The 22,618-nt window shown below is 41.3% G+C and overlaps 1 protein-coding gene across 5 annotated transcripts in view; it reads right to left on the reverse strand.

Annotated features, from left to right (window-relative positions):
- FMN1 (formin 1) overlaps positions 1 to 22,618 on the reverse strand; it is a 175,960-nt gene that overhangs the window by 67,038 nt on the left and 86,304 nt on the right. For all 5 annotated transcript variants that reach the window (XM_072115471.1, XM_072115470.1, XM_072115469.1 and 2 more), the window contains one exon: positions 14,860 to 14,921. In XM_072115471.1, the coding sequence (XP_071971572.1) occupies positions 14,860 to 14,921 (62 nt within the window). The remainder of the gene's footprint in view (positions 1 to 14,859; positions 14,922 to 22,618) is intronic.

A 22,618-nucleotide genomic window follows, 5' to 3' on the forward strand; every position in this document is an offset into this window, starting at 1 on the left:
CCTTCAGGCTCGTTTGCATAATCTTAAAGCTGTTTTTGTAAAAACAAGGGCGTAAGAAGCTAATTCAAGGGTCGATCCTGCCAGGGGGGCACACACCAGCATATAACCGGGCTTGGTTTAAAGCCATTAGAACGGACTGAAGGAAACAAACAGGAAGTTGTGCACAATACAGAGGGCAGCTTGGCGAGAACAGGGAAAGGCTGAAGCTCTCAAAGGAGGCAAAGGTACAGGTACATATACATGCAGATATATGTCTATGAAAAGTGGCCAACCGCTTTAAGTTGGAACAGCTAGGCACGGAAATTGGCCAAGAGAAGATGTTCTGGAATTTGTGGCCATGCCCATGGTGCAGGGAAATGTACAGAAATATATTAATAAAGGATTTCTCTGCATGCTTATGATGCTGGGTACTTCACCTTCAAGGTCAAATGCTTAGTTTGTATGTGACCCAGTAGCTGACAGATTTCCTTTAATCGTTGCCATTATTGTCAAAAGTAATTACATTACACTGGTATTTCCACATCTCGGGCGCCATATACAGTACCTCCGATTATACGTCCTCGTCCCACTGAGAATTCATCAGTGCAAACATCTACACAAAATACATGTTGTAGAGGATGACTTTGCCAATAGGTTTTGCAAGAAGAATAAACTAATGGCTTGTATGATAAACGATGTGTTCCGAGTATCCCGGCTTTTGACTTTAGCCATGTGCAACGTTGTATACATTGGCAACATTGCACAAAAAATATCCAAGACAGATTCTAATTTTCCATATTGTAAACTTCTCTTCTAATGTTAATCTCTCCTATTCTAATGAAGTCAACATATTAGGAGATCTGGAGAACAGATGAAACTAATGGCCGATAAAATGCCTCTCGCTAGGACTAAGTGCATCATATTTTCCCCCGACAATGTTTTGTAGTCATAGTGCAATTGTATTTGTGAGCAAGCTGGAAAAAAATTCTTTGTAATGTGGCACGGGTCATTAAATGGTAATTCTGCGGGGCTCTCTCATCATCATCATCAAATTGCCCTCAATTAATAATGTCTATCTGGCAGTTGGCAAGAGACTAAACAACTTGCATCTGGTGGGAATTACAATGAGTAACCATTTTTGTTCTGAAAACATAGCAACCAATTTTTCAAGACAGGTTTGCTTTAGAAAAGGAGACATCTATACACAACAAGTTGGGTACCAGCGAGCCCTTAAATAAATGTATTCAGAACAAAAGAGTTTAGAACTTTAAAATTATCCTCAATGGACTCGCTGGAATTGCTGGTCTAAATCGCCAGACTTCTAGAAGACCATCCAACTTTATACATTTCTAAAAGTCCATAATTGTATAAACTGGTTTTGCACCCATCAATATGGTGCCCCAGAGATCTTATCATGGTTGCCAACTAATGTCCGTGTTCCCCATGTCAAATGGTTTCATCCATCATGATAAACCAGAGACCGTGACTACGGTAATCTTCTTATATTTGTTATCCATGGCCTCCTTCCTTCTAAAATAAACTTTTAAAATTATGCCAATGAGCCCAAAGGTCTCCTGTGGGTGTTACTAGAGACCCTCTGTGCGGTAGCTTCACAGGCCGTTTCACTGTGCATGAGCACTCCCTCCCTCTCCTCCCACTGTGTGCTGAAACGGTCTCTGCTGCAGTAAGATTAAAACAGGCTGAAAGGAAAGGAAAGTGCTGAGGGAGCAGAGGGGGAAACAGTGTAACAGCCTGTGAATATGCAGCACGGAGGAGCTCTGGTAAAACCCCATGGAGCCCTTTTGGCTCAGTGGCAGAAGTTAATTTTAGAAGGAAAGAGGCCATGAATAACAAATATAAAATTATCACCATCACATTGCCTGGATCTATAAGGTTTATCATGCTCGATTTTCATGGTACATTTTCTTTAAACCTTAAATTTTTTATTTATGGACATGGAAAAAAAAATGGATGCGGATGGATCAGTTTTTAATGGACGAGCAAGGGACATGCCAGAGTGAATTGAATACATTACGGGAACATAATTACAAAATGAGTTCCTTCGGCTCCCAATGGCATCCGGTTGCAAAAGTTTAGCATTAGTTTGGATGTTTTACAAAATAAACCATTTAGTTACAAATCTCATTTTTGTGGCGTTTCCGTTTACCCAGGGGGTCTATAAGTTTAGGCTTCATTATTCCTGGTAAGAATATACTCCTGAGATAAAGCATGAATATGAACCCTTACACTGCCCCCTATTGGAAAGGACAGAAACCTGGCAGTCCACTTCTACATGGCGGCTCCCTGCCAAACACTATACATCTTTCTGTCTTGCATTGTGGGGTGTAAACATACAGTATGCATATAAATAGCGAGAGGAAAATGTTAAATCAGCTCCAGAAGAAAACATGTTGCTAGAAAATGAGAAACACACCAATCAGGGGTCACAAGAGCAGAGTTTAGATGAAATGTAATCAGGGCTCCGCCAGCATCCATAAAATAAAGGACTGGAGTCCAACTACATGGGACCATATGTGGAGATTCACCTCTGCAGCAGTGCGGGGGCACGGCAGGCCCTCCAGGAAGGGAAGGGATGAGATGTGCTATGTGCTTTGATCATTTCCATTGGAGATAAAGGTGTAGTCACTATTAATAATGACATCTTGGAGCTCAGAATTAGCATATAGTGAATAAAGCAACATGTTGCAGAGAAAAAGAGGTAACTGTCAGTCTATGGGGCAGATTTATTAAAGGGAACCCGTCAACTCCTTATTTGCATTAAAACTAATCCGATGGCCTTGTAGGTGAAGTGCCCTGCTCGGAAAGCAAGCCTCATCTGTGCCATGAATGCAACACTATTTATCATACAGAGATAAGACCACGGGAGTAACTATGAAGTCCAGTGCACTCTTCCATGTGGTACAGCACACTCCTAGAGGGAGCAGAGCACAGTCAAACAAAACTTTATGGCATTAATGATGGTAATTATGGTGCTAATTAAAGGAAATCTACCATTTGCTTTTATGCATTATGAAGCAAACATACCTTGAGAATGCTGTAGCTACACTGATGCAGAAACAAATCTTGCTTAATCCCTGAGCTAAGTGGTTTTGCAGAAAAAACTATTATAAAGTTATGCCAATGAGCCTCTGTTGCTTCTGTGGCTGCCCCGGCGCTCTCCTCGCCCTAATTCTGCACTGCCTCAGAGAATTATGTAATTACTGACAGGCAGAAGTAATCGATCACTGCACCATCCCCCAGCTGCTGTGTATGAGCCTGCCAGCTCAGGTTGATTAGTCCTGTCTGGACAGTTCAGGAAGCTCCTGTGTAATGTGTTTATGTAGGCAGCCGGCTTTCCCAAGGTCCTAAATGTATTATTGCAGTCATTGTCTTTTGAAACAAATGAAAACTATTGAAAATAAAACTTTATGGTAGGTGGTGGGGAGTAAAGTGAGTGCAATGCACCTTACGGCTCATTCTGAAGACTGATCACACTGGCCAGATTTCACGGACTGGCCACAGGGAAGGGGAGAGGACTCCAAGTATCATATCAATACAGGCGATCCCCTACTTAAGAACACCCGACTTAAAGACGACCCCTAGTTACAAACAGACCTCTGGTAATTGATAATTTACTGTACTTTAGTCCTAGGCTACAATAATCAGCTATAACAGTAATCACAGGCGTCTGCAATGAAGATTTATTGTTAATCCTGGTTCTTATGACAACCCAACATTATTAAAATCCAACTGTCACAGAACCCCAAAAAAATGTGGCTGGGATTACAATGGTAAAATATACAGTTCCGACTTACATACAAATTCAACTTAAGAACAAACCTACAGACCCTATCTTGTACGTAACCTGGGGACTGCCTGTATAAGATACAAAGGGAGACCTGTAGCTTCCTTTGTTTTTCCTTTGGTGTATAATTGAGACTTTTGGAAGGTCTTTTTTGCTCCTTACATATGATCATGTCTTTTTTCTTGTTGTACATCTTTCATTTTTCCTGTCCCGGCAGGTGCAAGTTTTGGCTTTTTTAATACTTTTTGTTGCAAATATCTCAAATGAACTTGGCCAAAAAACCATGTGAGGGGGTTATATACAGGAGAGGACACTACTGTAAATTCTGGATTTGAGGCCGCGTTCCGTTCTATGCCCGACCGTGTGCCCATATTGCAGTTTACCAACACATATGGGGTATCGGCATACTCAGGAGAAATTTGATACTAAACTTTGTGAAGTGTTTAGTCATTTAATACATTGTGCCAAAATGAAATATATCGTTAAAAAAAAAAATTACAATTTTAAATTACACCTCCATTTTGTTTTAACCCATGCAAAACATTTTAAGGGTTAACAAACTTCTTAAAGTAGATTTTTCATACATTGAGGGGTGTCGTTTCTAAAATGCTTTTCTAAATGCATTTCTAAAATACTTTTATGTACACCTCTCACAGTCATTTAAAGCTGAGCAGGTGCCTCCAAATATGGGTTTTGGCAATTTTTCATAAAAATGAGAAAAATGTCACCCAAAAAAATAGACAGGATGCATAAAAAGCCCACACCGATATTAAAAAGAAGACATTTGAGAAAAGTTAGGCATGAAGTTGTTTGGGTGCTATGACTATCTGCCTAAAATTTACAACTTTGAACATAAAGAATTTTTAGAAATTTTCAAAACACAAAAGAGATCATTAAAATTTTTCAAAAACTTTGAAGTACAATTTATGACGAGAAAAATCTCAAAGTACCCTGGATATGTTAAAGTGTTACAAAGTTATATCCTCTTATAATGACACAGATTTGAAGAAGAAAAAAAAAAAATCAGACTTGGCCCTAAAGCCCTAAAATGGCTTAGTCCTGGGGGGGTGTTAAGTTTGTGGGAGTCGGACATCCAGGATGCAGACAGATCAGCCATCATAGTTCTATAGTAAATGTAGAAATCTGCTTCCAGATTCGTGCGGTTGCTATTGTCAGCTGATCGAAATATAGGGGGTCATTTATCTTATTTCCCCCTTCTCCGGGTTCTTTTTGCTCCTGTTGCGAGTCTACTTTTTGCCCCTCCTTTGTCTTTGTTGTTTTGGTTCTTTGTCAAATCCATGTTTTTTTATTGAGGCGCACATTAATAAAAAAAAAAGTAGCAATTTTGTTGCGCAAATCATACCATTGCCTTTCCCAAGCATGGTCAGGACTGGTGTGTTATTGTGCAATTATTTTGCGCCCATATAGGTGAAAACCAATGTTAAATAAGGCATCTGGAAGCAGGAGAAATACAAAGACAAATTAAGCGAAACTGCTACACGGTGAACTCCCGCAAAATGCTGGGAAAAGGCGTAAAACATTCTCCTCTTTGACTTTATACAACCAATTTACAAAGTTGATTTTCTGGAGGATGCCACCACCATGGGCCATGAAAGAAACAAAATCTATGAAGTGTTACTCTGCCTGACAAAATACTAGTAGAGGTTTATTAGACCATTTGTTGATGACAGGTTCCCTTTAATATTATTATTCTTAGAGCACGATTAATTCCATAGTGCTGTACATCGTGTACTTAAAATGTTTTTTCCCTTGACCTACACACAACTTTTTTTCCCCCGTTTTCTACATTTAAGGTCATAGTGCAAAATTTAATAAACAAAAGAAAAGTTAATGAAAAAGTTCACTTGGTTCCTAGCTAATAAAACGCTGTGCAGATAAATAAAGCGCGGCCTGGGAATGCTTTTATCAAGCTCACAATAATGTTTTACACCCTATAGACAGAGGCAGGAACACCAGGGGAAAATCAAGCCCTAACCTTATGCAGATTGGTTCAAAAGTTCCTTTCTGGACAGCGTACAGAAATGTTATCGAGAAATCCATTGTGATGTTCCAAGTATCATTAAAAACCATAGGAATCCAAACAACATCTACAGCCAAACACCATTAAACATGCAAACTGTGAAAGATACAAAGCACGCCCGTCTCTCCAAGCTTTCATCAAAGACTCTGAACGCAACGCAGAGCCAAGTAAGAGATCAACGACCGATTAAAGGGCTGGAAGATCAGGAACTCCGAGCATTCTGGTGCAAAACCCATGTTATAAGGGCATGCGACCGTAACACATCGCCTTCATTACTGATAGCAATTACCAAATCATGACACCCTGGCAGTAGAAGACACATCCTCAATTAAGAACTTATTTTACAGCAATAATTACATAAACTTTGTTTTAATTAGTATTAAGGGTGCGTACAAAGTCTCATTGAGAAGATCCAGCTGGTTCTCAAAGTCTAAGGCCCCTTCCACACTAGCGTTGCATTTCACGTCAGGGTGCAATGCGTGAAAAACTGACGTTTTTGGCAGCGTTTTTGTTCCTTTTTTTCCTTGGAGTCATCAGCGTTTTTCTTGCGTTTTTGGTGCGTTTTTCAAGCACGTTTTTTAAGTCAATGGGAGACTCGAGCATTTTTCAAAGGGACCATGGTTCGGGAATAAAATGTGTTATTTAATTGAAAAAGAATGTCTTCTGATAAGTTAGCAGATGTATGCAAACATCTGCAATCTATTCTTCACTGTTCCGCGCGTATATTATCTCCCGACAAGTTAGCAGAGGTGAAGAACAGTGAAGAATAGAATAAAAACAGTGACCACAGGATCATTTAAGTGAAAAACACAGTGCAGAACACAGTGAAGAATAGATTACAGATGTTCGGCACATCTGCTTACTTGTCGGGAGATACGCGCGGAACGGTGCAAACAAAATAGCATGTGAAGAACAATATAGGTGTGTGAAGAACACATTGCAGGTGTTTCCATACATCTGCAATGTGTTCTTCACACATATATATTGTTCTTCACATGCTATTTTGTTCGCACCGTTCGCGTATCTCCCGACAAGTAAGCAGATGTGCCGAACATCTGTAATCTATTCTTCACTGTGTTTTTCACTTAAATGATCCTGTGTTCACTGTTTTTATTCTATTCTTCACTGTTCTTCATTGTATTTTTTTAATTAAAAATGCTCGATCTTGAGCAGGGGAAATACTCTTATTCATGTCACCTAGCAACCCATCCGTTAAAAACGCAATGCGTTTTTGATGCGTCTCCATAGACTTGAATGGGGCGTGAAGCGCAAAAGTAGAGCATGCTGCGATTTTGACGCGCGTCAAAGCAAACGCAGGCACGCGCGTGAAATAAAATGCAAATAAGGACAAGCCCATTGGAAACAATGGGACAGAGTGCAATGCAAGTTCTGCGCGTCAAAAGCGCATGAAAAACGCTAGTGTGGAAGGGGCCTTAAAGGCGGTGCTTTGGGAAATAGTATGCAAATTAGCTCTCCATTTCCATCTGTATATAACGATGCATAAAATCAATGTCCGAGCCATAGAAGCTTTAAAACTAGAAACACTTCTGTAGACAGAATTTTACAGGTTACCGTCACCCTGAAGAAGCTGCAAGTTGTAGTTTAGTTAAGGGGTTGTATCAAGTTTGTAGGTTATCAACCATGATTCATTGACTTAGGGTACCCCCCACAGATCACAAGAGCAAATCCCCAACAATTTGGAGAATGGGGGTCCCATTCTTACTTATGGCTGGAGCCACATGCTTGACCTGCCTCCACCCATTAGTGGGGATAGACCAGTATCTGTAGCGAGAGAAGAGGAAATACACAGCGCAAGACACTCAAATGTAACGTAATGATTCCGGTATTATTCATGTAAGGTAAATTTCTCACCTTGTTGGTCTTGGTATGTCAGCATATAGTATTTTCTTTATTGGTGAAAAGCAGCATAAAGTGGAGAACAATCCCAGGAATCATCCCATACATTAATGGAGTACAGGAGTCCTCCAAAGTAGTGTTCTGCACCCACAGATGGAGAATTGGGGACCAAGTGGCTTGTGGACAATGAGAGGCGCTGAGGAATGTTATGCCCACCTGTAGTTTCCATGTCATACTGATTTGCTATGTGAACACTCATTTCATGGTACAGTGAGCACACACATGCTCACATTGTACCGTGCCGTCGCCGAAAAAAAAAAAAAAGCATACTCTATCTTTTGCCATACATACAGCCCGGCAACATGCCTCGCTATGGAGAGGGGAGGGATGAGAAGCGTTCACCCCTGCACGGAAAAATCTTGTACAACCTTTACAAATGCTTTACAAGAAATGCTTCAAGAAATTCAATATTGAAGAACCTACCATTTGATTTGATGCATAATAAACTAAACATACCTTGAGAATTCTGTAGCTACACTGAAGCAGGATCATAAATTTATTTAATCCCGGAGATGAGTAGTTTTGCTGAAAAAACAATTATAAAATTATGATAATGAAGCTCTGTGGCTTCTGTGCCTGGGCTTGGCTCTTTTCCATTCACATTAGTTATGCACTGCACCAGATGATGATGCAATCACTGTTCTCTCTGCCAGACAGAATAATCAATCACTGCACCATCCCCAGCTGCTGTGAATGAGTGATCCAGCTAAGGTTGATTAGTCCTGTCTTGGCTGTTCAGAAAGCTTGTGTTTAATGTGGATACAGCTTTTCCAAGGTCCTGAATTTTATAATAGTTTTTTTCAGCAAAACCACTCAGCAGAGGGATTGAACAAGATATGTTTCTGCATCAGTGTAGCTACAGCATTTTATGTTGGGTTCATAATGCATTAAATCAAATGGTATATTTTCTTGAAGCCGCTATACAAAATGCTATAACTTTGCATGATTAACCTCTTAATGCATCAGGTAATGAGATTCTGAAACAAGTGACCCATTGGTCCAAATTATGTAACTCTGATCTAAGGCAGGGACTTAAAGTCAAAGGTTTTAACCCATTCCCCCACTTATATTTGCAATTCTGACGACTGTGTGGTGTCGGATTGATTTCTACAAGCCGGAGGAACATGTTGTTGAAGACTTTTCAATAAGAAACTGGAGTTAACAATGTCAATTACACAGCAGGACAGAAGTTACACATTAATAGTGAGACGATAGAAACCTGAGACCAAGAAGACTGCTCTCCACAAATCAGGAAGTGCTAATAGTTATTCACTATTGGCCAGGTATCAAAATACTTGGAGATTCTGGGTAAACTGGGAATAAAGATTTAAAACACAATTGTAAAGATAAAAACCTGAAAAAGGAAAAAGTATAAAAAACAAATCAGAATGCTACTAATTCTAATGATTTAAAAGATCTAAGGCAATAAAATGTTCTGCTGCTCCTTAAAATCTGTAATATGGGTCCAAGGCTTCTAAGGAGCACCAAATAACCCACCAAGTTTGACAATGTCCTGTAGAAAGAATAAAGAAAGGGACCTCCGTCCCCGAAATCCTCGTACATGTGTGCCAGCTCTTGATACATTGATACAAGTCTCCCCTGGACTTTGATACTTATAACTTGGGAGGACCCATTGGTTCCTGTAATAGTAACACCTGCAATCGGGGCCACTACTTTGCTGATGATGTCACAGCTTTGCTGGCAGCATTTAAACAGTTAACATCCAGTGTAAGCAGTAGGGAGTGAGCCCCAAAAATCAAACCCTGAAGTTCAGGTTCGGGACCCTAAGACTGTGGGTTCAGGTCAGCTCATTGCGATCTATGACCTGTCCTCTGGACATGGAGGCAGAGTTCAGTATCACTATACTGTCCTTCAGCTTTGATTCTCTGTTCCATTATATCAGAGAGCCCATTGTATATATAGGTTTTTAACAGAAAAGGAGAGGTCATACATGGAAAAGTTCATGGTACTTTCCTACGGCTCCCAGTAAAGGTGGAGAACCCCTGCAAAATATTTCAAGCTTTGGCTAAAAATCCAATGGTCTTCGTTTATTGCTATCCATATAACCTTATAAGGTGTATAGGGGAGAACCTCTTTAAATAATCTGCGGGAGCCAGGGTTAGGTTGGATATCATTCTGTTACATCTCCTGCATGGAGAACATGCTATTATTTCCCAATTACTCTGATCAAAAATACAACTGCAATCTGTATGAGGCATCTGCTTTATCTAAAATGTGTCATCAATGCAAAGAAAGATACATACTGTACGTTTCAGAGGACAACACACACATAAAGCGCAGCCCTTCTCGTCCCTGAACTAAGATGTAGGGTCACAAGATAACCACATACACATGAACTACACTTGGCTGTCTGGGGTGCAGGATGATTGCTCCGCTCATTACAACTTTCCCTTATTAGTTGTTTCCTCATTGCTTGGAATTCCAGAACATTGCATTATTGCTGGGTGAAGTAATTTGTAACTTCTTTCAACCCCTATTCCCATTAGTATCAAAACAAAATTGTGAAACCCTGTAGTAGTTATCAGCAAATTTTTTTTTTGCACATCAGCGACAGCTAAAGCTATCCAAATTCACTACTGTCAGATCATAATGTCATCTCCCCAAATGTCCCATTTCTGGAAGAATACATCCATCAGGAGAGAGCGACAAGTCTGGGAACAAGCGATGGCTAAACATACAAGGACATAGACCGCAACCTATTATTCCCTATCCTCTTCTCACAATTGGACTCATTAGAAAAATCAGTCTCCAATTGCCATCAATGAGTTGATGCCACTCCTGGAAATAGAAGTGACATTGCAACTAGGAATAAAAGGGCCACGTCAGCCAAATCTGTGTCTGGAAATACTGTGGATTTTGACCAAGTGTTGTAAAATAGGGCCATGCAATCCAACCCTATACAGGTGCGATCCACAGATTCCAGTGGAATCTCTTTTGGAATTTCTTTTTTAGGATTCACCAAGTAATCAGGCATTATTTTTGGCAGCCAATATGCCAATTGTGTTATCCATTGTTAGTTGGGGGTTCCTGGTCACAGCAGACAGACTGACTCCACCGATTTGACAGCAGTTGGGTCCAATTAGGATATAAGAAGTCTAAACTAATATAGGAAAAATGGGATCCAGCTCACCTCCTCCGTTATGAAGTGGATGAGGCATGGCATCAACCTTGCTGTAAAGACAGACATGTAGCACAAAAAATATTCCAGTGGTCCAGCCAATCTCCGAAAGAGCTTCAAGTTTATTAGATCATATTTTCATTAATCCACAGTGCAATCCCAATAATAACCAACGCATTTCAAACGGCTGAATCGTTCTTAATCATGGTTTGATATCACTAATTGCTACTGCCTGGGACACGGGATAGATATATTATAGGATCCTACCTATGGAATCCACTTACAGGTGCAGAGTGTGGAGTGGTGGCTGTGAATACATCTCCGGCCATTTATTTTTCCATTGCATCCGACAATGGTGGAGCAGAGATGGTACCCAAGTCATTCTGAAATGTATCCAATATATATTTGGATTACCCCTTTATATTAAACAGCTTCCAAGTGGGGCTTGCTTGAAGCTGACATAATTCTTAGGCATGATTGCAAGTTATTGTCTAGTCTACTGTTTGTTCCACTCTCCAATTGTCATGAATCGGAGCTCCACATGGACTTCGAGAGAGCAGAGCCCCAGCACTGCTCTACCTACTCATCCTGACATTAGTGATGGGTAGCTCTTCCTCTAGCTTGTGATGGGCGGCTGTCCGCCTGAAAACCTCTCCCTTTGTAATTACATTGGTAGCCGTTAAGGTGCCAGAAGAACTGGCTCATTTTAGCAAGTTGAGCAGAATGATCCAACACACTAAAAAGAGCCAGACATAAATATGACTGTAGGACCTATAATGACATCAGATCACATGCTTCTGCATCACTGCAAGGTCCTTAAACCCTCTCATGCTGCCAGTAATAGGTCAAGATGGAGCCAGTGAAGAAGTTGTGGGTGGGACTGGATGTGGGTGTGCAAGTGAATGGATGGATGGATGTAGCAGACCTGAGTGAGTGAATGTAGCAAGGGGTGTGTGAGAGCAAATGGATGTAGCAGAGCTGTGTGTGAGAGTGAATGGAAGTAGCAGAGCTGTGTGTGAGAGTAAATGGATGTAGCTGTGTGAGAGAGAGAGTGAATGTGGCAGAAGAGCTGTGTGTGCTGTGTTTGTGTGTGACCAATAGGGAATTTTTAATCGGTGTCCAATATATATTTTCTTTTTTTGCCTGACTGGTTTCTTATAGTAAGGTGCATCCTACAGTCAGAAAAATATGGTGTATAATTATATTTTCAATATTTTTGTAACATTTATATATGTTTTTTAAACAAATTCTGCTGTTTCCAAGGTATTTCCAAAAATGAATTGTCCCCTTTAAGAGGGCCCTATAATTCAGTTGTTTCTTTAACATAACCTCCATTTCACTTTTGCAAATTGAATGAAATTTGTTAATGCAATTGCATGATATGTAACAACACATGGCACCATCTTGTTATTACTGGGCCTGATAATTCATGTGCCATAGTCTGCAGTCTATCTGTTCCTCATAGCTTATATGCAGGTTATATCACAGTATACCGTTCAAGATCCTAAAATGGACTGTGAAAATAAAATTAATTCTTTCTTCTACACTTAGTGGATTTAAATTTTACAAAAATTCACAACTCAACTTCACGGACTAAGCATATAGAAGATTCTGTAAAGACAAGTCCAAATCATAACTGAGAAATCATAAGAGAAGCAATTGCTTTTCTATAAAAACCTTATGTTAGATTAACATGTACCCAACATGTTATTATGTGCTGTAGCGAGATCTATAAATTATTTTGTTGAAAATAATGAAAAAAAAACTGCAGTTGATATATAATATATAATCTTTATGACTCTTAATTCATATATTTTAGATAAAATTCCTTAACTACAAGACCAGGACACTTCTAGAGAGAGTAACACTGCCCTCAAGTGGGAAGAATTGATACTACAATCTTTTAAATCGCCTTTATGCACCAAAACCAATTGAACTTTTCTTCTTAGGTTCTGTTACGCTTTTCAAAATTTATAGTGGAAAAAGTAAACAGCAAAGCAGCTCATGTCTATTTTTCTGCTATTAATAACAGATGTGTGAAGATAATGGAGAATCTATGGGGAAGTGAAGGTGAGCAGAAGTACATTTTTATTTTGAAGAGGGAAGAGTTTAACTGAAAGCCACAGGTGTGATCTGGGCCTTAACTTCAGTGAAAAAAAAAATTATTTACTTAGAAGCTATGCCGATTCATATACACTGCTCAAAAAAAATAAAGGGAACAGTCACATAACACATCCTACATCTGAATGAATGTCAGCAGTTCCTGCAAGATTAAAGCATCGAAGCTATGGACTGGCCGCTCGTTCCTTATACCCAAACCCGATTGAGCACATCTGGGACATCAGGTCTTGCTCCTTTCACCACAGACTGTCCAGGAGTTGGTAGATGCTTTACTCCAGGTCTTGGAGGAGATTCCTCAGGAGACCATCCACAACCTCATCAGGAGCAGCCGAGGTGTTGTAGGGAGCTCATACAGGCACGTGGACGCCACACAAAATACTGAACCTCATCAGGGGCATGCCAAGGCGTTGCAGGGAGGTCATACAAGCACATGGAGGCCACACACAATTCCGAACATCATCAGGAGCATGCCGCGGCATTGTAGGAGGTCATATAGGCACGTGGAGGTCACACACAATACTGAGCCTCATCAGGAGCATGCCGAGGCGTTGTAGGGAGCTCATACAGGTACATGGAAGCCACACACAATACTGAGCCTCATCAGGAGCAGCCAAGGCATTGTATGAGGTCATACAAACACATGGAGGCCACATACAATACCAAGCATCATCAGGAGCAGCCAAGGCATTGTATGAGGTCATACAGGCACGTGGAGGTCACACACAATACTGAGCCTCATCAGGAGCATGCCGAGGCGTTGTAGGAGGTCATACAGACACGTGGAGGCCACACACAATACTGAGCCTCATCAGGAGCATGCCGAGGCGTTGTAGGGAGCTCATACAGGTACATGGAAGCCACACACAATACTGAGCCTCATCAGGAGCAGCCAAGGCATTGTATGAGGTCATACAAACACATGGAGGCCACATACAATACCAAGCATCATCAGGAGCAGCCAAGGCATTGTATGAGGTCATACAGGCACGTGGAGGTCACACACAATACTGAGCCTCATCAGGAGCATGCCGAGGCGTTGTAGGAGGTCATACAGACACGTGGAGGCCACACACAATACTGAGCCTCATCAGGAGCATGCCGAGGCGTTGTAGGAAGTCATACAAGCACATGGAGGCCACACACATTACTGAGCCTCATCAGGAGCAGCCAAGGCATTGTATGAGGTCATACAGGCACGTGGAGGTCACACACAATACCTAGCATCATCAGGAGCATGCAGAGGTGTTGTAGGAGGTCATACAGGCATGTGGAGGTCACACACACAATACTGAGCCTCAACAGGAGCATGCCGAGGCGTTGTAGGGAGGTCATACAAGCACATGGAGGCCACACACATTACTGAGCCTCATCAGGAGAAGCCAAGGCATTGTATGAGGTCATACAAGCACATGGAGGCCACACAAAATTCCGAGCATCATCAAGAGCATGCCGCGGCATTGTAGGAGGTCGTACAGGCACGTGGAGGTCACACACAATACTGAGCTTCATCTGGAGCATGCCGAGATGTTGTAGGATGTTGTGGTCAGCTCATTCAACTTTGTACAGAACAAAGTATTCAATAAGAATATTTCATTCATTCAGCTCCAGGATGTGTTATATGAGTGTCCCCTTTATATTTTTGAGCAGTGGAGACTGTAAGCTCCTGTGAGCAGGGCCTCGCTCCCTTCTGTAAAGCTCTGCGGAATATGATGTTGCAATATACATAAAGATTTATTTTTAGTATCATGATACAAAATTCTAAAAATTGTTGGGTTGGTTTTACTTCATTGTTTTATTTGTAAAATTTTGAAAAAAAAGTGTGAACATGAGATTGTAACTAGTAGTTGACTCGGTTACCTTTAAACTTTCCAATTCCTCCTTGTGCTGCCTCTTCTGTTGCAGGAGAGCAGCTTGATATTCTGTAAGAAAAACATAAATTAATTAAGTGATTTACAAAACTTTTCCCAATCATGGATGAAGCATTTTGGCAGCATTCACAATGTCACTTATATAACATGGCTGCACGTGTACCTAATGCTCTTTTCTATTTGGCATTGATGGAGATAGTGGAGATCAGTACCCTGCTACATACATTAGCTACATCCATTGGGGTAGTGATGACCCCGGTTCTTGTGATCCATGCGGGTCTCACCACTGGAAACCCCATGATCAGTAAAATTATAGACAATCTTGTGAACAGGGGAAAATTTGATTTGGCTGGACAACCATTTTAATGATTTTGTTGGTAAATGATCCACCACACATAAAGGAGATGTATTTTATACCCTCATTGAGCTGATATTGGGGGACCTATTCTATATGACCTATCCATATAGAATTGAATTTTTCAACCTCCAAAAACTCCCTTTAACAACCTAAAGGGAGTGTTGAAAAATATGGCTGCTTTCTTCCAAAACAGCAGCACACCTGACCATGGGTAGTAGTATGGTTCACATCCTTTATTTACATAGTGCACACAGATTACGGAGCGCTGCACAGAGCTTGCCAAATTGGCCCCTATTCCCAATGGGGCTTACAATATAATCAACCTACCAGTAGGTTTTGGAGTGTGGGAGGAAACTTGGAGGACCCGGAGGAAACCCACGGCAAAGTTCCATTCATCACTATACAGCTGAGCTGCAATAATGGCACAAGCCACTGTCAGGTGTGGCGCTGTTCATGTAAGAAAGCAGCCATGTTTTTCAACCACCGTACAACCCCTTTAATTAAATTAGGAAACCCTGTAGTAAATATTATGAACCAGTCAATCCACTCGCAACTATATGCAAGTTTGTTGGAACAAAGTCACCTGTGAGTAATTACCCTAATAGTTATACAAGCCTAAAAAAATAATAATAATAATAATAAATACTTTATGAACATAAATAATAGATTACTGTATAGCATTTGAGCACATGCTAATACATCATGTCTGGTCTTCTCTTCCCTTCAAAAGGTGCCAAAAGGGTCTTACCAAGTTTGGCAACAATCTAGTGGCTGGTACAGAACCATCATTAGTGAAAGGGTTATAAAAAAAAAGGCAAATCTATTGAAAAAAAAAAATACTTATTGTAAAACCACTCCCTATTGTGAAATGGCTGACTGCAGAGAACAATAGACACATCTCAATATGTTCTGTTGTTGTATACAGACTTAAGTCTATTCAAAAAGGTTTTAACTAGACTAAAAATTGTGAAAATTGTTTGCAGCCAAGGCCCTGCAAATCCAGCAAAACAATGCAGAGGAAAGCGGAAATCTGGAGATTAAGCCATTAAAAGGAGGTGGGAAAGGTTGTGTTTCACCTGCAATCATAAGAACAAAGCTCCAGTGAGCACCAGAACAAAGCAGTGATCCTGCACCGGATACTTGTCGCTTTCAAGCGTCTCACTTACCAAATGTTTGTCATCTGTTGTCTGGTTGTTATAACGTAGCTGGAGCCATTACTTACACTGGTCACACACAAAAGACTTCTATTGGCCAAACCCACAACGTTCAGTAGAATTAGAGGGCACACTGTCCAACATGCAAGCGGCATGTTATAGAGCAGGTGGAGCTGAGCAGATTGTACATAGTGTCCTATATGCAGGCAGCATGTTATAGAGCAGGAGAAGTAGAGCAGATTGTACATAGTGTCCTATCTGCAGGCAGCATGTTATAGAGCAGGAGGAGCTGAGCAGGTGGTATATAGTGTCCTAGCTGCAGGTAACATGTTATAGAGCAGGAGGAGCTGATCAGGTGGTATATAGTGTCCTAGTTGCAGGCAGCATGTTACAGAGCAGGAGAAGTAGAGCATATTGCACATAATGTCCTATCTGTAGGCGGTATATTATAGAGCAGGAGGAGCGGAGTAGCTTGTATATAGAGTCCTATATGCCGGGAGCATGTTATAAAGCAGGAAGAGCTGGCCAGATTGTACATAGTATTCTATCTGCAGGCAGCATATTATGGAGAAAAAGGAGCTGAGAACATTGTACATAGTTTTCCATCTACAGGCAGCATATTATAGAGCAGAAAGAGCTGAGCACATTGTACATAGTGTCCTATCTGCAGGCAAAATGTTATAGAGCAGGAGGAGCTGAGCAGCTTGTATATAGTGTCCTATCTGCAGGCAGAATGTTCTAGAAAAAAAAGAAGCTGAGCAGCCCTTTAAATTTTTGGGGGGTAAAAGGTACACTATATCCCAAGATTTACCTATATTCTTTCCCTTCCAGTTTAGCCTTCCCTATGAGTGCCCATACACAGATAGCAATGGTAGCACACAGAGTAGGACAACTCCCTGGACTGCTTAGTACTAGTCTGTGGGCTGTACTAGATTAGTATTATCTCATCCCATGAGTGACACTATTTTTCCAAATACTTGTGGTGAAACCAGTGAGGACACCTGGGCTTATGTTCTACTATCACCACATTTCCCTATACAAGTAATTTGATTGTGGGAAAGCTGAAACAGTTCTACCAGACCCCTCATGACGACCTAGAGAACAGTTTCTGATTGTGATCTGCCCCTGTAGTCTGGTTACGGCACTATATAATAGTAATAATACAATACTATATACAATACTATATAATAGTAATAATACAATACTATATACAATACTATATAATAGTAATAATACAATATACAATACTATATAATAGTAATAATACAATATGCAATACTATATAACAGTAATAATACAATATACTATATAATAGTAGTAATACAATACTATGTACAATACTATATAATAGTAATAATACTATATACAATACTATATAATAGTAATAATAAAACACTATATACAATACTATATAGCACATGACAGAAGTGGAGCTGGAGTTGGGCCTTGGCTCAGGACAGTCACCATGTGCACGGTCATGTTTGCAGAAGGAGTTGCTTCAAACACAGAAGGGTGTCAGCCGAAATGGTGCAGTGTACAACTACTCCCATCTTATCAGGGCAATGACATACAAGGTGAAGGTTTAATCATCTGATTCATCCAGTAACTCACCAAGTAAAAATATCCAAATTAAACACTTGCTAGAGATGCCCAGACACCAATAAAGATGCCCAAGATATCGCTGCGGCAGCGTTCAGTACAATAAATCCTGGTTTATGAAAGAATTATAATTGCTGTTTGTAGGAAAACTCATTTCTAATAATTGATGGAAGTTGACACGGTTTAGGTTTTTAATTAAATTTTTGTTGTTAAATCATGAAATGGATTAACACCAAAGTGTAGATGTATTGTTCGCCCTTTATGCAGCGTCATATTGGCTTAAAAAATTGCATCATAAAACCATAGGGAGGGATTTATCATAGATAAAAGCCAGCCCCTCCGGAATTTATCATAGCGCCTGAGGGTAGAAGCCCCGCCCCTCCGGAATTTATCATAGCGCCTGCGGATGATAGAAGCCCCGCCCCTCCGGAATTTATCATAGTGCCTGCGGATGATAGAAGCCCCGCCCCTCCGGAATTTATCATAGCGCCTGCGGATGATAGAAGCCCCGCCCCTGTGGAATTTATCACGAGTAATTGCGATTATCTCATGGCTTTTACGCTAGAGTTTCATATCATGTATGTGCTCTGAATCACCTGACACAAGCAGTAGTAATACTTCCCAATCCATGTGGACCGCTTCAGTGTGTACAAGGCCAAAGCAACCAACCACACATAGGAATTACTGCTTTCCCAAATGAACTTTGGGCTGTTTTAGTAAACCCTTTTAAGAAACCCATCACTTGATTTTAGCCCATTAAATTACCAGCCCACACAGGTAGGATATGAAATATCTTTTCTAGAGTTCCCTCTTATGTGAAACCACATCTGTTTATCTTTTTAAAAAAACTCCCACTAAATCGTGTAAAAATGAGCAGAGAAGAGTCATATTTAATGATAAGATCCAGATCCTGACTATTTCTTTAACAGTCTCTGGTTCAGAACCACAAGCCTGATGCGATCTGAAAGATGGGATTCTTTTCTTTAATATGACACCAAAAGCACTCACCCTGCAGCCTCCAAATTGACTCATCTCAGGGCAATAGGACTGTTCTCAGCTTATTTTCACATCATTTTGGAGGAGATTTTATTTTAAGTAAACGGGTAAGATTTCACACAAAACAGGGATATCTAGATAGGCCATTCCATACCCTACCTGGGGGAGCTGGTAGATCAATTGGGTAAATTAAAGAGGTTATTTAAAAAAAATTTAAAAAATGATGGTCTTTTATCAGTGCGATAGCATTTGACTGCTGTCACTCTTAGGCTGCATGCACGCTAACATATGCCCACCGTGCCGTAGCCCAGAGGACACACGTCGGCACGCGGGAAAGGAGGAGGGGATGAGCGCTACTAGACCCGCCCCTCTCCATAGAAAATAGTGGCCGCACGCCCATTGATACAGCAAAAGATAGGGAAGCCTCCATCTTTTTGCAGCTACGGCTCGGAACGGTGAGCACTTGTTGTGCTCACCTTACCGAGCCCGGGTGCCATAGCCGTCTATAGGGGACATATGTAGGGCCCCCTGACAGTCGTGTGCATGAGCATGTACATTGGTCATGTATCATCCCTATGAAACCAACCTGGGTTTTCCGCATTTCAGTATAAAGAATGTGGCCTTTCCAGAACATGAAGATTTTTTATTCTACTCGTGCATTCTCACTTTAAAGCAGAATTTCAAAAACAGCCTAACTTTCCTATACCAACTCTATAGGACTTGGCAACGCTCCATAGTGTCATAGTGTCACAGCTCATTGTCCAATTATCTTTGCTATGATTAGCACATTGGCATGTATCTGGCGTGACACCGGCCTAAGCTGTGCACATATTTATACAGTAACACAACTAAGTATAGGGCATCCCCGCTCCTACTACACAGATACTACTTCAGATACACCGCGGATTTACACACTGATCATAGTAACACTACTACAAGCTGATGATTATCTCATGCAGGTAAATAAACTTCTGTTTGTACAATGAGTACAGGGAAGATAGTGTCACATCCGCAAACTACTCAATAAAACATTTGTTCTTTCACAGATGAAAATCAGAGGTTATGGAGGTCACGTGCCATATGAGTGATAGGAGCCATAATGCCAGAAATATGCCTATTTTATCCAATGAGTGGATGGGCAGATGCCCTATGCCCAGCTAACAGAAAGCCTAAGATTTTTGAGAACACTACAAAAAGCCCAAATTAAAAGTAACCTAGACCAAGGAGTTGGATACGACCAATCTAGCACAATCACCTACCTGGTGGATAGGCAAAATAATCTTCTGGGTGGAATATACTTTTTATAGAGAAAACCTGGAAATACGGAGACTATTTTGTGCCTTAAAAGGTAGAGATAAGTACAGAAACCTTAGGCACTAAAGTAGGGTATAGCGCAGAATAAGAATAAGACAACTCCATTATCACACACATACACCTGAACTTAAAGGACACCTACCAGCAGGGTGAAAGACAATTTGCAAATGAGGCGGAGGGGCTCCGGGCTCCATAAACACCTATGGAACCTGGAGCCCCTCGGGCTCATTTACATACAGCCCTTCATCCTGGTGGTAGATTCCCTTTAAAAGGGAATCTTATCAGATTTTACCCCATTAAACTACTTGCACCCTCCGGAAGAGTAGGACTTATGTGTAATCTCACCCATTTACCTATTAAAAAACTCCTCTAAAGTCATGTAAAAATAAACAGGGAAGAGTCATTCGCCTGAGATGAGTCAAGTTTAGAGGGCGCAGAGGTAGTATCATTTCATACGCCCCCCCATCTTCAGGTCTGTAGTAACTAGAAACATTTTTTTGGTGTCAAAAATGAAGAATCTCATATTTCAGAAGCTGCTGGTTTTGTGGGTTATAGAAGCGCAGATACAGGCAGTTAAGGACATCGCTGGAGATGTGAGCTGCAGATAAAGATTTAGTTCCAGCCTTTTTATTTAATTGCCTGTATCTCCAGTTCTGTACCACATAGTCCCACAAGCCTGACTGGATTCAAAAGATAAGAATATTATTTTTAATACGACACCAAAATATATTATTCAACCAAATATAGGGTCATCTGAAGTGACATGCTGCCTGCAGCCTCAAAAGATGCCTCATCTTAGGAAAATCTGACTCTTCTATGAACATTTTCACATGAAAGGAAATTTCACAAAAAAAAAAAAGAAAAAATTATAGAAAGGACATTTCATCTCCTATCCAAGCGGAGTAATAGTTTAGTGAGGTAAAATCTGAGGATGGTAATATGATGGTACTTCGATATGTATGATGATGGACTTCCTGAATTCTTTGTAAAGTTACCTGGCATCCTCTATTTTATGTTTTCATTGCACCGACAAATCCCAGAGCAATAGGACTACATTGTTTCTCAGCCTACCCCATGCTGCCCTTTCAAGAGGGACCCAAAGCTTTCAACTCCTCCAGCTCTCACATTGCTGGTGCAAAGTCAGGTGTCTGAAAAGCGCTTCATTTTATGGAAAACAGGAGGGACAAAAAATTATAAAACAAACAAACATTCCTCAATAACATACAATTGGAGGGTCACAAAGCTTCCACCCTATTCTGGCCAAAATATCTTAGCAAACCTCTTTCACTTGCAACATAAAAGGTAATTGGGCAATGGCTTCTAGACAGGGCCAGATTATGGAGAGGGCTCCTGAGGCTCGAGCCCTTGGGCCCCCACCAGCAACATGTAGAAGAAAGTAACGGCACTCACCCACGTAGAAAAGTGCAATGTCCTTTATTCAGGTGAAGAAGCATAAAATCACATGTAGGGAGAAGCAAGCCTTGGCAACGGGGCCGTTTCACGCTCAGTGGCGCTTTCTCAAGCCAATGTCAGACAGTGAATCACTGGTTTGGTCAGCGAGACTGTGCAGTCACAACCCACCCATACTCTATTCTGCATGCTGCACACTTTCCAGAAGCTGCGATACATGGAGAGTGACACTTGACCCCATTCCCCTTAGTACATTACACTGGTTGGCTGGACCAGTTGTCATGAACTATCCATGTCCTAGCCAATCAGTGTTATGTTTACTTCCTCACACCTGCTGAATGATCTGTGAGAGGAGTCTCAGCGAAGCACTGGCACATGGGACTGGCCTTGGTGATTGGGACTAGAAGTCATTACTACTCCCACTGCCTGAGCTAGGCCAGCAGCTAGGCTACACCACTGCCACTGTGCTAGCCATGCCAGCAGCTAGGCTACACCACTGCCACTGTGCCAGCAGCTACGATAACACCACTACCACTGTGCCAGCCAGGCCAACAGCAAGGCCACACCACTACCACTGTGCCAGCAGCTAGGCTAATATAACTACCACTGTGCCAGCCAGGCCACCAGCTAGGTCAACTCTACTGCCACTGTACCAGCTAGTCCAGCAGCTAGGATAACACCACTATCACTGTGCCAGCTAGTCCAGCAGCTATGCTAACACCACTACCACTGTGCCAGCCACTATCACTGTGCCAGCCAGTCCAGCAGCTAGGATAACACCACCATCACTGTGCCAGCCAGGCCAGCAGCTACGCTAACACCACTACCACTGTGCCAGCTAGCCAGCAGCTAGGCTAAAACCACTATCACTGTGCCAGCTAGGCCAGCAGCTACGCTAACACCACTACCACTGTGCC

The sequence above is a fragment of the Engystomops pustulosus genome, chromosome 7, assembly GCF_040894005.1.
Source record: "Engystomops pustulosus chromosome 7, aEngPut4.maternal, whole genome shotgun sequence".
NCBI lineage: Eukaryota > Metazoa > Chordata > Amphibia > Anura > Leptodactylidae > Engystomops > Engystomops pustulosus.